Below are 13992 nucleotides of genomic sequence, written 5' to 3' on the forward strand. Positions count from 1 at the left end.
TCGGTTCCGGAACAGGAAAACAGCTACAGCGAACAACTTAACGAGTCGAAATGACTGAAAAAAACTGGGTATAGTACCAAATGCTAAACTGCTAAACTGCTGCGGCATATGCGAAGGGGGTGGTTAATCATCAACGGAAATCGCTGGGAACACAAATCTGAATAATACACAAATGCGGAAGCTGAAAAAACAAGAACGGTTCGAGACCAACATCTCTTTGCCCCCCATCCATTCCACTCTCGGTACCCATTGTCGGCATTGGGCATGTCCAGTTATCTATCTCGATGGAGGCACTTTGACTCCGCTTAACGCTGCAATGTGCGAGTTGTATGTTTCCGCAAGGCCTTCACAGGTGAACTGACTCCGGTGTTTCGTACAATTTTCTTCCTTCGCTCGTTCCGTCTCCGAAGATAGTGATAGTGAGTCCCACTTTATTGCGCGTACTTTGGCGTCTTGGGAAACTCTCCCGGGATGTGTAGATCGCTGATCGTGCCTGCAGTCACGCTTCGTAATGGCGTGGGTTTGCTGGGCGCATCTTGGGTTTGGTCTGGTCCAGCGGTGGGGAGAGCGTCTGCGGTCATTTTCATCCCCGTGCCGGCTTGCTGTGCGTAAGATGTTTCATCCGGTGCAGCGGCGCTGGTAGGCACAGCCTCGACCGTCGTCACAGTACCGGCTTGGTGTGCGGATGGTGTCGTCTTCTGTTGGGACGAATCAACGCCGTAGTTGATGCTGCCCATACTAGTGGGCATGGTGGAGAGGCTTCCAGCGTCACCTTGAGAGGAGTTGGTGAAAGTGGTGGGTGATATGGTGGTGGCGGTCTCGATTGTGATAGGAGGCGAAGAAGTGCCCTGAGCGGGGACGGCAGATGCGTGATCCATTTCATCCATAACCGTTTCGGGTTGCTGTGGCTGCTGACCGTGAGGCTGTTGGACGTATTGATACACTCCTGTAGCACCGATAGCAGCGCCTCCAATGCTAGCGGCGATGCCTGAGCCGGTGTAGTCATGTTGAGTTTGGTGGGGTAGATCCTCTGTGAACCGTGAGGGCGTAGGGGCGGTTTTTTGCTGAGGCTGAGCATACTGCTGATAGGACTGTGTAGATTCTTGCTGAGGGTGAGTGGAATGCTGACTGGATTGAGCATACTCCGGTTGAGCTTGCGAGTATTGCGACTGTTGGCTATATTGGCGTTGCGGCGCAGAGCTGAAATGTTGCAGCGGCTTAGTATGACCATGTCCGGCTGCGGATTCCTCCTGGTAATCATGCTCTCTTTCATTTGCTGTTGCCTTTTCCCCTCCTGCAAGAACCGCGATATGTTGAGGTTGTTGTTCTGTGTCATCAGATGGCAAATACGGCATACCAGAACCAGGAAGGGCTCCTGCTGCAGCTATTGCATCTCGATCTCTCTCTGTCGAACTTTCTCCGCTACTGGGCGAAAGCGGTGCTTGTAAGCCTCGGTGCACGTTCAAATCCGATGGAAATCGCCCACCTGGAGAGGGGCGCTGTGAGGGTGGCCATCCCGCAGCATCCAGTTGTTCATCACCATACGTGTATACCTCTGGCCCTGCTTCAGCATTACGCTCGATTCGAGTGTCGATGCCACGATCGCCGGCCTTGTCTGCGGGAGGAACTCCACGAACCGACTGCTCGGACGAGTAAGGTTGAGCATCAGCTTCGTCTTCCTCCAAGCCACCATCGGAACTGTCGCCAATGGAGTGAGCTTTCATGCTTCCTCCTGATAGGCTGCGTGCATGTGAGCGACGAACGAAGGCATCGCGTTCCTTCCCACTTTTCTCGGTGAGTTCTTTGATGTCGGCATACCATGCCATCATTGTATCGTAAGACTCAGCCCGAAAGATCCATGTGTGACCGCGGTGCATCCCACCGGTTTGACGGCCTTTGAGCATGAACTTATGTGACGATGACCCAGGCTCTGAATGGGAACCCAGTTTCTGCTCGGGAAGGAACAGCGACATGATCGGAGCCTGCGAGTATATTCGATCGGCGGACTTAAATTCATGGAGGTGGGTTGGTGAAAGAATGTACCTAACACTTAGGGTGAGACCTAGTAAACTTGGTTAGAAAGAGATGTGACTTACCAGCCCGGTGTGTAATTTTTGAGATACTTGCTCTTCCTCTCAAGCATACCACTTCGAACTTCTGTTGCAGCGGGATGATCCTTTCCTGGATACGTAATCTGCTCAAAGGATCTGATTGGGATCCTTGGGTCGACCATGTGATCATTATTGGCGACGAAAACCTCCCATTCATGATCCTTTGCCATCGCAAGCGGTCCTTCACGAAGCTTCTCGGCAGTGTCGAAGGCCTCATCAGCTTCGCGCTTCAAAATACCCGCGTATGCTGTATAGGCTTTGTGGATTTCACCAACGACGATCGATTCCAGCTCACGACCCGACGACTCAAGGTTGAGATATGCCTGGAGATATCAGTGGACGAAAGCACACATTACACAGCTTTATACATACTCTGTGCAGGTAGTTCTCTTCCTCAATTTGTCGCTCTATTTGGCGATCAACACCAAGCTTGACGATAAATGGATCACCTTTTCCTGCAGTAGCTGCTGGGTCTGTGTCTACCAATCCCAAGGCTTCCTGCAAATGGCGAACAGCCCTTCGACTGCCTTCAGTCTCCTTGTCCACAGAGTTCTTGAAGTCTCCGGACAAGCTCTTGATCTCTTTGATCTTTTGCTGAAGATCACTGCGTAGTCCGGTTAGTTGCATAATGACTTCGTTTTCCATCTCTCTTGCTCTGTTCGTCTCGTTTAGGATACGTTTGTGGAAGTCTTGCAAAATATAGGTCGCATCGCCCACACCGCCGGAAGCCAGAAATTCCCCAGGAATAGTGATGTTGTTGATGGCATGGGAGACTGTGGTCAATGTTTTGGAGCGAGCTTCATATGACTTTTGTATATCCCGGAAATATGTGATCAAATCCTTAAGCACTTTCCTCCACGCTGAGAAGATAATCAGTGATAATTATCTAAAGGCATTGGCTCAAATCTGTTATACAACGCCAATGAAGAAACAAGGCACTAACCTTGAAATCTGGTTGCGAGGACATCCGTAGGACTGCCAGTAGTCGGGATTGGTTTGTAAAATGCGCTGTTGAATTCCTCGCCCTCTCCGTATTTTTCTTTCTCTCCGAGCGCAAGGCTTCTCACCGAGCCAGCACGACTGCTCCGCCGGCTACTACTCCTCTTAACGCTTCCTGACCTTCTGAGGGAGGCCTTCTTTTTCAAAGTTCCTCCTTTCGATGGCATCAATGGCTGGGACTGTGAGACCTGGGAGTTGAATCGACGCAGTTCCCCACCTGTCATGTTGCGATGTCCTTCGTCGAAGACTGCGTCCTCATTTTGGCTCAAGCCATAGCTGTCTTCATGCTTATTAAGAGACTGCGCCAGCGGAGACGAATCCATGTGAGGACCTTGACCCTGGGCCAACGAAGCTGCGCCTCCAACAGCGTCGGAAGCGAAATAAGAATTTGGCCTCGAGTTCGTGTTGCGCGGTCGATTTGCGACGGACGCGTTTACATAATGTATTTCGTTCGAAGGGGTAACAGGCCTTGAACCCATCGTGACAAGCTGAACCAAGCCAGAGATGGGATGCGCGCAGTTGGCGCAAACAATGGGCGGGTATGCTTGATTTTATCGGTCCAGACCTCTTAGGTGAAGATGAGAGACTGGACAACGGTGGAATGAGAACGACTTGAAGCAGTGTGAAGGGAATGGGAGAAGGTTGGCAGATGTGAAGAGTGAAATGACGTTGTCTCGGTGCTTGGGGGGTGCGCTATGCAATAACAATGACCCTGCTCGGCCTGGATCTTAGATTTCGAGGCCAGCAAATAGCACCAAGCTTAGGCTTGCTGATCACTAGAGATTGGCTGTCCTGGGTGGGATGACCCATGGTTCAATTGCAAACTTGATTTCCGCAAACGTGGCTTTTGCGGAAATGGGGATACAAAGGGCAATGATCGTACAGGATCTGTTGATGATGTGTGGTTGATAACAATCCACATGCTCTGCCTGAGTTGAACATGGATAGAGTGTTATCTGATGCTCAATGGACGAAACATGAAGGGGGCGAGGTTTGTCCGGAAGAAGTATCTCACATCCGAATGTCGGTTGCCTACAAAATGGAACGATTGTTCAAAAGACCTTCCACCTTCAAGAGTAAAAGCTCATTGTTATGTATGCCTTCTTTCATGTATATATTCGGAGCCTCATAACTTAAACGGTCATCTCAACCCAGAAAAGCCCATCTTCACGCTCCTGCAGAGTACAACTGCTCTCTGAACGTTTGGTGGGATCTCCCCAAGTGAAGCTTTCTTTAGGTGCTAGATTACACATGTGATTTCAAATCAATGGTGGATAGTTACAGTTCCTTGCATAGATGCCACTGCTGGAAAGTTTACAAGCAAGTTGCCATTTCGATATGGTCTGGGAATTGGCCTTTCATCAACTATTCGGTTGATGTAGACGCACAAGGTGTGCTGAGGGCCTTCTTATTGTATGCAGCATCAGTGACCATGCAACTTCCAGCTGCAGAAGGCACGGTATGAGGAAGTGTCACTCTGTATGACTGCGCATGATGGCGTCAACACCCAGGCGGACACCCATTTCGCCTATTTCGCCTTGTGCCCATGTATACATTCATGAAGGTTTGCTGGGGATCTATGGTTTCTTGTAGTATGGTTCAGGGACATCGATGCCGTAATTCTCCTTGATTCTCTGCCTTCTTCGCTCTTCATAGCCAGGCCCGTATATTCCTGCATTGGTAGTCAGCGATGCTCTTTATACTTTAGGAATGAACACATACCTCGACCCTCACCAATCTCATTGATCAACTCATTTACTGGTCTCCTGAATCTGTTCCGTAACTCTGACTTACTAAGAAACCGATCTGTTTCTGTATCAACCGTCTCGCTCAGCATGGAATTGCCAGTATACGAAGCAGCGGCCAGGGTAATAGCCACGAGCACTCCGCGCCCGATCACTGATGACATTTGTCGTTCTATAAAGCAGCGTTAGCAACATCATTGTGGTCTTTGCACTGCTGACAACATCCGCGTACTCGGAACACCGAGCAAAGCTCCAGCGCAAAAGCCCCCAAGTGCTTGATTGTACGGATCGTTCTTCTCTCTCAAATTGGCCGACGCAGTGCTAATAAATGCATATGTCCCTCCGACCGCAGCTAAACGTAGTCTAAGCTCTTGTCCATATTGCCAATGGGTGGAGGGCAAACCAAATAAGCCAATTGACCCGCCAAACCTAGTGAAAACCCCCAAAGCTCCAATGTTCTGCCTTGTCAATGTGTTCTGCACGGCAGCGAAGAGCAGGCCGGCCGATCCTGTATATAAGGTCGCTTTGGCCGAAGCTTGGATAGTATCCTTCGGCTGGTATGCTTTCTGTTCGGCCATGGTAGATCAAGGAGCCGGTAGGGCTTTAGGATTCATCAGCACCAACCAGGTGAGGTGGTAGAGATGCTGAAGCCCGCTGATTAATGGACGTGTGTTGACTGCGATATCCTCCGTAAAAGGCCTACACCCAGGATCGCTGACAGACAGATGTAAGCTTGGGGTGCAGTTCGTAGGTAATTCTAGGTACGGAGGTACCTGCTTCGGAGGGGTGAGGGCAGACAAAGCTCTTCGACTAACTAAATTAGGTATGTATGTTGGAAGGCGAGCTTGCGGCGGCTAAAACTGTTAGGCTGCATCTGAGATACTGTATGTGGTAAGTTACATGGTAAAGCTGTCTACCGCTAGTCTCACAAAATGAAAAGCAGCAGCAAGATGCCTCTGGCAGGATTGCTTGCTCTGAGTTAGAAAGTTCTCGCTTCCAAGATCCAAATTTCGTCAACTTCAGATATTATACTCCCATCATCTGGCTTCTTCCGTCTGTGCCTGCGTCGTCTCTTCCAAAGCTATGTGTTTGCTCCGAACCTGGCCTTCATTCTGGCATGCGCAGTTTGCAACAGCCTTCTTCCTTCTGTCATTCGATGTGAAGTAGAGCTGGCATCTTCATGAGTACGAATCCCACATTGAGTCCGTCTGGTGCACACTTGGGAGCAACCAGGCTGAGCCAGGCTCAGGAGCTGCAATCTCGCAGGCAAGAATTAGTATGCCTGGACCCGAGGGAGACGTCCGGACTTTTTCATCGTCTGTAAAGGGGCCTGGTAAGGATTGTTCCCTGTTTCATCGCTCGGAAGGTAACTGATGATTTCGGCGAAGGCAAGCTTGCACCGACCCTGATCGAAGATCTTAATCTGTACGACTCTCGACGCCCTCTTCCAACCGGCCTGAATGTGCTAAGAGATACGCCTCTATCCTTTTCGGGCTACAAAAATGTTGCTACTTTGCTACCAGAGGACAGCTGTCGGCATTCTTGGTGTGCGAAGGACAAGCAGAATGTTCTGCCTGCTCTTGATGCCCGTCCTTCTCCTGATTCGGTCTACAAACTTGCAGGGGTATGCCAGAAGTGTCGCATGCATGTTGAAGTGGAAGTCAATTACACGATGGGTTGGGAACCGGAACCATGTCCTAACTCGATCCGTCCCTTACACCATCTGGTTCATTCACCTTGGCGGGAAAGCACCCCAAGGAAATATAGTCTTCTGGCAGATGGCGAGACAAAGCCCGAGACATATGCTTTCGTGTGCTCTTCGCCAACTTGCTCTGCCGTCACTTTTGTGCGGCTGCGTCCTCCTATGCTGTCTGATGAACACGTTCGACTACTCACCGACAAAACGCTGCTGAATCAGAGAGCAGAAGACGTTATCAATTCTGATCCAGCTCGATTCGAAGGACACCAAAAGCCGACACCTGTCGACGTTCTCGGCGACTTGAACCGCTATCTGAGAAACTCCGTTGAACGGCAAGCGCCTAGACCTATCCTAATTGATAACAAGAGATTTAACCTGAGATTTGGAAAAGATGGGCAGCCCTGCAAAGATGTGCTAAACTTCCTCGGATTCAAGTACGAGGTGAGTTCCTGGTCTCACCCGTCCAGATCGGCATTGGCTTACTTTCAACTTTCTTACAGCACCAGGAGCACTGGCTGCCCCCTAAGCCTAGCTACGACGGCTCAACTCCATCAAAGAATGCTCTCGATACGTTTATTGAAGACGTATTATCGGAAATCAACATCTTGATTTTGTCATATCCTCAAGAAGACCGCCGTCAAATTCATGATATCGCCAAGCTGCCAGACGCAGAAAGGGAACTCCTTCGGTTGTTCGGAACGCAGGACTGTAAGTGCTCACTGCTAGTGCTTCTGCAGCGGTTAATGTGTATCTCTAGACGACAAGCACACATCAGCTCGAACCGCGACTCTGGATCCTGCAACAAGAAATATGTAAATACCATAGCAAGTCTCGGCAAGTGATACGCTAACATTCGCCATTAGCTACTTTACAGCATTAGGAGCCCCTCAAGATGCCAGTGACGAGCTTGTAAGCTTTGCATATCACGAGCAGATTCGTACAAATGGAAGGGAGGGACCAACATATCTTACATACCTTCGCCAGATCGCCCTCGAGCGGAGAAGCGAACTGCTGGACACCCTTGTTGCTACAGAATATTCAGCCGGCAATTTCGATTCAGAACAACTCTACGCTGCGTACAATTACTTCGCGCTTTCTGCACGGGACGAAGGACTCACTGATGATTTGATACTTGGTACCTTCCAAGCGAGGCTTCAAGATGCCGCTAAACACGAGGCTGATATGAGGGGCCATCTCAGGATAATAGGCATACATCGCCAAAGTCGCCGCATCAAAGATGTTGCAGAGGATAGTAAGTTGCCGCCTATGCCAAGCCTGTGAACCAAAACACTCATGCCGCCGCAGCACTTAACACTTATGAGCAAGCTTTGGCATTCTTTGATACAGATGCATCGCTTGTCGACGAATTCTTCCCAACGCTCTATACCACCAAGGTCAGTGCACTCTCCCGAGGAACCATTATCCAGCCAATGCTTTTCCTGTGGACCACCACCTGTGGACACAAACCCCTGCTGGGAGCTCGCTAAACATTTGATCATGCAGACAACTGAAGATCCAACACTTAAGGAAAGTGCGCGCAAAGCGATAAAGATTATTGCGGAGACTCGATGCAGCACGGCGCTTGAAAGTTGGTTGAGCACAGGCGAGTTGGGCGAGACAGCGATGGAGATAGGTGAAGCATACCGACAATTTGGCATAGATGATGCTACCATTGATGACACAATCATCGAGTCAGCTTATAGAGTGGCAATGGAGGATAATCCAGGACAGGCAGAGACGTACACCAAAGCCTTCAATGCTATTGTTGCCGACAGAAAGGGTTCGCGTATGCAGGCGACCTCTCGAGGTCTTCAAACGTTTCCAGAACTCGGTTTCCCCGATTGGCCAGTTGGCCTCGAAAACATTGGAAACACCTGCTACCTCAACAGTCTCTTACAGTTTCTATTCACCATCCCAGAATTACGAAACCTAGTTCTGAATTTTGATGACGTGAAGATGGAGTTGACTGCTGCGAACATAGCCAAGAAAAGAGTGGGCTCCCGGCAGATCACTTTACGTGAGATACAACGGGCGCAACGATGTAAGGATTAATAAAGCTCGATAAGCTATTCCTTAGAGATGTTGTGCTAACCAGTCTAGTTGTGCTGAAGCTCAAAGATCTCTTCCTCGAGATGATAAGAACGCCCTACAGATACGTTGCACCTGAACAGGAACTAACACGTCTCACACTAATGACCTCTACTGCTGCTGAGAATATCAGGCGCAGATCGACAATCGGAGGATCAAGACCTCTGGGAAGTGTCAACGGCGTTCCTGTTCAAGGACCGTTGCGACCAATCTTGAACGAAAATCCAGTGGACACCTATGATCAACCTCTGCTATCTGCCTTGACAGAAGGCGAGAGTCAAGACTACCCGAGCGTAGTACCCTCCCGTCAAGACGCGCACGAATTGGCAGAGTCTGCTCCGCTTCTAGGACCATCCCCAGTCGAATTGGAAGCACCTGGGGACAATTCTAGCGAGGTCACTCTTGTCTCCACACCAAGCATTGATGGTTCCGTCTTAGTAGATGGCGCACCAAGAGTAGAGCAACGCAGCGTACTCAGCAACAAAGAGAACTTAGCTCCGCACATTTCTCATGGCTCTGCCAAAGGCAGTGCCGATGCCGCGGAGCATATTCCTCCTCTTGTAGACCCTTTACTCTCACCGAACAACGAGCAAGGTGACACGGAAGTCGATTCGTCTGATCACGAGACGGCAAGAAATGTAAAGACGGAGAATATTTCACCAGAGCAACCGAGTCGACCGCCTCCAGTACCACCACGCCCTCTCCCAGCACCCGAACAGAACCACACTTTGGAGGAATATGCTCGGCAACAGGATGTGACGGAAGTATTGAATCATGTGCTCTTTCAGCTGTCTTGTGCTATCAGACCTCTAGGGTTTGATGAAGCAGGAGAGCAAGTTGACCAAATCAAAGATCTGTTTTACGGTAGAACGAAACAGCACATAATGTCTGATGATAAGGATGAGGCCAAAAATGATACATTCTGCAGCATCATCGTCAGACTGTTCTCGCTTCCTCATGACATCTATGCCGCTTTGGATGGTTATTTCGACGTCGAGGAAATTGCCAACAAGAAGAGATTTCTATCGATAAGCAGGTTACCTCCGATTTTTCAAATACAGATTGACCGGGCGGGGCTGGATCAAAAGAAGAACAATCACCATGTCGAGTTGAAGGAGACGATCTACTTGGATCGGTATCTCGAAGAAGATACAAACCCTGCCTTGATGGAACGACGAGAGGAGGCGTGGAGGTGGAAGAAAGAGCTCGCTGATTTGGAAGCTCGGCGATTGGAATTAACGGCAGACCAATCACATCCTGATATGCAGACGACATTTCAAAATGCGACAACAGCCCTGATGCACCTTCAGGACTTGTCCATCCAAGGCGAAGACGGGTTGAAAGTGCCTGCTTCAGTCATTGCCACGCTAGAGGCATTGGCTGAGCAAGCCCAGCTTGAGCTCCGAGATCTCGAAGCACGCAGTAAAGACCTGTCAACCAACATCAATTCACAATTTGCGGACACGGCCTTCCGCCGACACGCTTATCGCTTGCATGCAGCCTTCTTCCATCACGGAACTGCTTCTTCAGGCCATTATTGGATCTACATCTTCGATTTCCGAAGAGAGATGTGGCTGAAATACAATGATACCAGAGTAGAAGAAGTGAAGGATACCAATGAGATATTCCGCAGACCATCGGAAGCGGAGTTTCGACAATGGAACGGTCCTTCGAATCCTTACTATCTGGTCTACGTGCGTGACGAAGACAAGGACAAACTGGTTGAAAGCGTGTGCCGAGATATGCAGCTTCCAGCGGAACCCTTGAGAGACATCGAGATGAGGGACGCAACAGAAGATGGCAATAGCGGTGATGCGCGCGAAGCACAAAGTGAGCATTCAGCCCCAGTCCCTCTTGCGCTCCGGGAAAGAATCCATCCTAGTGGAGAATGGGAACACGCGGAGGCTAATGCGTGTGCGAAGTGGTAGATTTTGATCCGCAGAGAATAATTTTAAAGGACCGTGACGAGGAGAGTCGCTGGACGATGCTTGAACCTATAATCTGAGCCCGTGCTGTGGGACAAGTCCTGCTTCTGACTTCCATGAGCTCCAGTGCTGGCTGTCTTTCAGTCATGTATGCACACTTCTGGATCTTGCCCACTGTTTTAGCGTTATTGCATAGCAAGCGACCAGGACCGGGGGGGTTTTTCCCATTCTTGTGATAGAAGCTTTAGGTGTACTTAGTGTACATAATACCCAAGGCAATGTGTCTGGACACGGTTGACAAATGGTGTTTTATTGACTTGAAGACCCTGCAGCATGACCAATTGTATCAGTGCCCCCAGTTCGTCTCGCAGCCAGCGAAATTACGCGTCACAGCCATACTACAGCCATACAATAGCCATACTACAGCCATATCACAGCCTACTGCGTTGCCCCAAGTCACCATAGGCAACACGATTGTTAACTTCTGACCTGGTCTCAGCCTCACCTACACGTAACAACTGCATACCGCCATTCGACCTCTCAAGCTATGCCTCCTTTTAGGACGAATTATCAACCATCTGCTGCTTCCCGCAGGCGCCTTTTCGTGACCACTCTAACGGCCCAGTCCTTAGTGTACCTGTACCATCATCAATGACAGCGCCAGTAGAGGCTCGCTCGCTGTCTTCACTGACTACACTCTTTGCCAACCCTCCACAGTACCCTCGAAACCCTACTCACAAAGTTCTCGAGCCACTCAATCTGTACATCGTTCGAGTACCGGGTAGTAGAGGTAATGGAATGTGCTGAAAAGCCCGGGTAGCATGAAGATGACTGAAGCTGTGCACAGACATATTCCTCTCGCCGCTCAAGCCTCCTACCAAGGCATCCATCAGCGCTGAAGCAATCCAGTCGTCGCTCTATTATTTCCACATCTCCACACCACAAGATGAGGTAGTGAAAGAGTCACTCGAGAAACACCGTCGGTCATGGAGCGCAGAACAAGGCAGCCGGGTAGATGAAATCCATAGAAAACCGGTTCCTTCATCCTTCTTTACCGAGCGGTCTACTGGCGAAGCTCCGGAAGATGAAGCAACAGGCCTTTCACATTCTTCCAGACCTGTTACCAAGTCCGAGGGAGACATTCCAGATGGAAGCCACATCGAAACAGCCAAGCGCGTTGTATTCAGGTCGCAGGATGAGGGCTCTGTGATTGCACGAAAGCCAGTGGGGCCACGGCCTGACAGTTCCAGGTTGAAGACGGCAGACTCGGGGGTAATAGAGAGGAAACCTGTGGGGAGCTCTGGTGGAGATGGAAGAACAGGCCAGAGAGCCTCCACAGAGGTTCCAGCTCAATTTCGGGCCATGGACAGTCGTGAAGGCCGGCAGCTGAACTCTGATGGTTGTCCAGGAAGCCAATGCTCCTCGAATTCTGTATCGCGCTCTATCACAGATGTTGCCAGTGCTTCTTCTCAACTCCCGCCGCCGCTTCTTCTACGACCATCATATTCTCTCTCCGAGCATGAGATGGGAAACGATTTCCGCGTCACTATCATCCGCAGAGATCCTAGTTCTGGTTCACAGTGGAATATTGGTAGCCTGTCGAGAGTGCGACGACCAGCAATGATGGAACAGGATTCAATCGGAATTGAGATTACGACTCCTGGGTACCAAAAGTTCGCCAGGCAATTCGAGTCCCAAGCGCCCAATCTTCAAGCATACGATCAAGCCCCAAGAGAACACCAAGGTGGCAGCACTGAAGGGTATGGCTCCATTACTCAGAAGACTAACGACTCTCCGGCAAAGGCGTCAAGACGACCATGCACGCACTTCGAACCAACATCATTTACACGTGACATGACACTAAACAGACCACCAGGTTCCCAGCATCACCACCACCGTAGCAGTTCCTCGGAGTCCTTCCCAAGTTCTCTACCACAGCTAGCCAGCTCCATCTCACCCACCACACCATCGCAGCTCACCTTCTTCTCGCCGTGGAACGGCACCTGCACATTCACCACCGGCATGGACGGCCGCAGCCTGAAATGCAGACACAAACTCCCATCCTCCAGCACCTCGGAACCGAGCGACAATTCCGTTCTCGTCGCCGAACTGAGGTTCAACCTACCCTGGAGCGCGCTCCGAAGCAGAGACACCAACACCGAGCCATCTACAGGTGCTGGCAGAAGGACCAAAACCTCCAACTCCCTCGCCCATCTCGGCGAAGATGCCAAACACAGTCTGAAAAGAGGCATGGCGCGGTTCAGGCAGGAAATCAAGTCCTCTACCTCTTCCGACACCGATCTTCGACCTACCATACCGGGCACCGCGCACGCTCGGGATACCTCTTCGACCTCCAATTCTTTCTCTAGTACCTTCCAATATCAATATGGTGATGATTCAGATGACGAGGCGGCCGCCGCCAACGATTCCTTCGCCTCTTCTTCTTCCGGCCGGATGGACCTGAAACTCGGTCGCGAACGCGCCGGAGGCGGCAGGAAAGGCAAGAGTGCCAAGTTGGGCAAGTTGGTGCTGAGGGATGAAGGGCTGAAGATGGCGGATCTGGTTGTCGCGGCCTGTATGGGGGTTTGGTGGAATGTCTATGAGGGGAGGGGTGTGGAAGTTTAGTTATTCGCCCGGAAAGGGGGTACAACGGGTCCAGGGGGTGTGTATTCCACGCAGTTTGAATTGTTACCCGTTGCATATGGGTTCATCAGCGAGCGGAAATAGATAATGTTTAGAAGTCGTCTGGGCTTTGATTTGTTTATTCTCAAGCTCAGAGCTGTCGATGCCTCATGTAGCACTAACTACTCAGTCCTCATCCCGCCTCGTTGGCTTTTTATCTCGTATAATTCTCAAGAACTTACCCTGCTTTTCTCATCGCGGTCCTGGTTCTCTACCTGGTGAGGAACGATTAAAACGCAGGTCTGATTTCGGTCTGCTGCGACACCAGCACAGGGGTTTATGGCGGCAGGAGGTCCACGGCTCAGGAGATGCGAGGTCGAAAGGTCGGCATCGATATGGGATGCCATTCCTTTTTCGCATGGGGTCCGTAGGAAAGAAAAAGCACTGTCTGTCGCTGGCGGGAAGCTTCGGCCACAAGACACCTTCAAAATGGCGCAGTTTGATCCTATGCAACAGGCGTTTGGAGTCGACCAGATTGTAACTATTTCAGCACAGCGATTGTGCTTCAGGTCGGATTCAAGGGATCTTCACGACCGGAGCAAATACGTTCCGATGATATGATCTTTTCCTTCCGTAACAAACCATCTCCCACTCCTCCCATCGAGTGCTGTTTACAAGAACAAAATCCGCTCCTGTTTACCATCACCACTCACTCACTCACTCACTCCTTCCACCGTAAATAAAGTCGCATTTGCTTTTTTTTCTCTTCTTTCCGTCCCCCGGGCCCCTATTCTTTCCCCCCC

The 13992-nt window shown here is 50.4% G+C and overlaps 4 protein-coding genes across 4 annotated transcripts; 2 read left to right on the top strand and 2 right to left on the bottom strand.

Moving 5' to 3' along the window:
• Nucleotides 1-431: 431 nt before the first annotated feature.
• Nucleotides 432-3589, bottom strand: EPUS_03117 (uncharacterized protein; the record flags this gene model as incomplete). Its single annotated transcript, XM_007802866.1, has 4 exons — nt 432-2043; nt 2097-2434; nt 2484-2971; nt 3055-3589. 4 exons carry the CDS (start codon nt 3587-3589, stop codon nt 432-434), a joined length of 2973 nt encoding a protein of 990 aa, XP_007801057.1.
• A 1098-nt stretch (nt 3590-4687) lies between these two features.
• EPUS_03118 (uncharacterized protein) lies at nt 4688-5433 on the bottom strand (the record flags this gene model as incomplete). Its single annotated transcript, XM_007802867.1, has 3 exons — nt 4688-4782; nt 4833-5027; nt 5088-5433. 3 exons carry the CDS (start codon nt 5431-5433, stop codon nt 4688-4690), a joined length of 636 nt encoding a protein of 211 aa, XP_007801058.1.
• Nucleotides 5434-6133: 700 nt separating this feature from the next.
• EPUS_03119 (uncharacterized protein) lies at nt 6134-10570 on the top strand (the record flags this gene model as incomplete). The annotated part of the gene is made up of 8 exons (XM_007802868.1): nt 6134-6188; nt 6244-6995; nt 7055-7262; nt 7312-7366; nt 7418-7806; nt 7860-7948; nt 8058-8595; nt 8655-10570. The coding sequence occupies 8 exons, from the start codon at nt 6134-6136 to the stop codon at nt 10568-10570; spliced, it is 4002 nt and encodes a 1333-aa protein (XP_007801059.1).
• Nucleotides 10571-11218: 648 nt separating this feature from the next.
• On the top strand, nt 11219-13192 carry EPUS_03120 (uncharacterized protein; the record flags this gene model as incomplete). The annotated part of the gene is made up of 2 exons (XM_007802869.1): nt 11219-11357; nt 11415-13192. The coding sequence occupies 2 exons, from the start codon at nt 11219-11221 to the stop codon at nt 13190-13192; spliced, it is 1917 nt and encodes a 638-aa protein (XP_007801060.1).
• Nucleotides 13193-13992: the final 800 nt, after the last annotated feature.

This window comes from Endocarpon pusillum, assembly GCF_000464535.1.
Source record: "Endocarpon pusillum Z07020 unplaced genomic scaffold scaffold1818, whole genome shotgun sequence".
In the NCBI taxonomy this organism is placed as follows: domain Eukaryota; kingdom Fungi; phylum Ascomycota; class Eurotiomycetes; order Verrucariales; family Verrucariaceae; genus Endocarpon; species Endocarpon pusillum.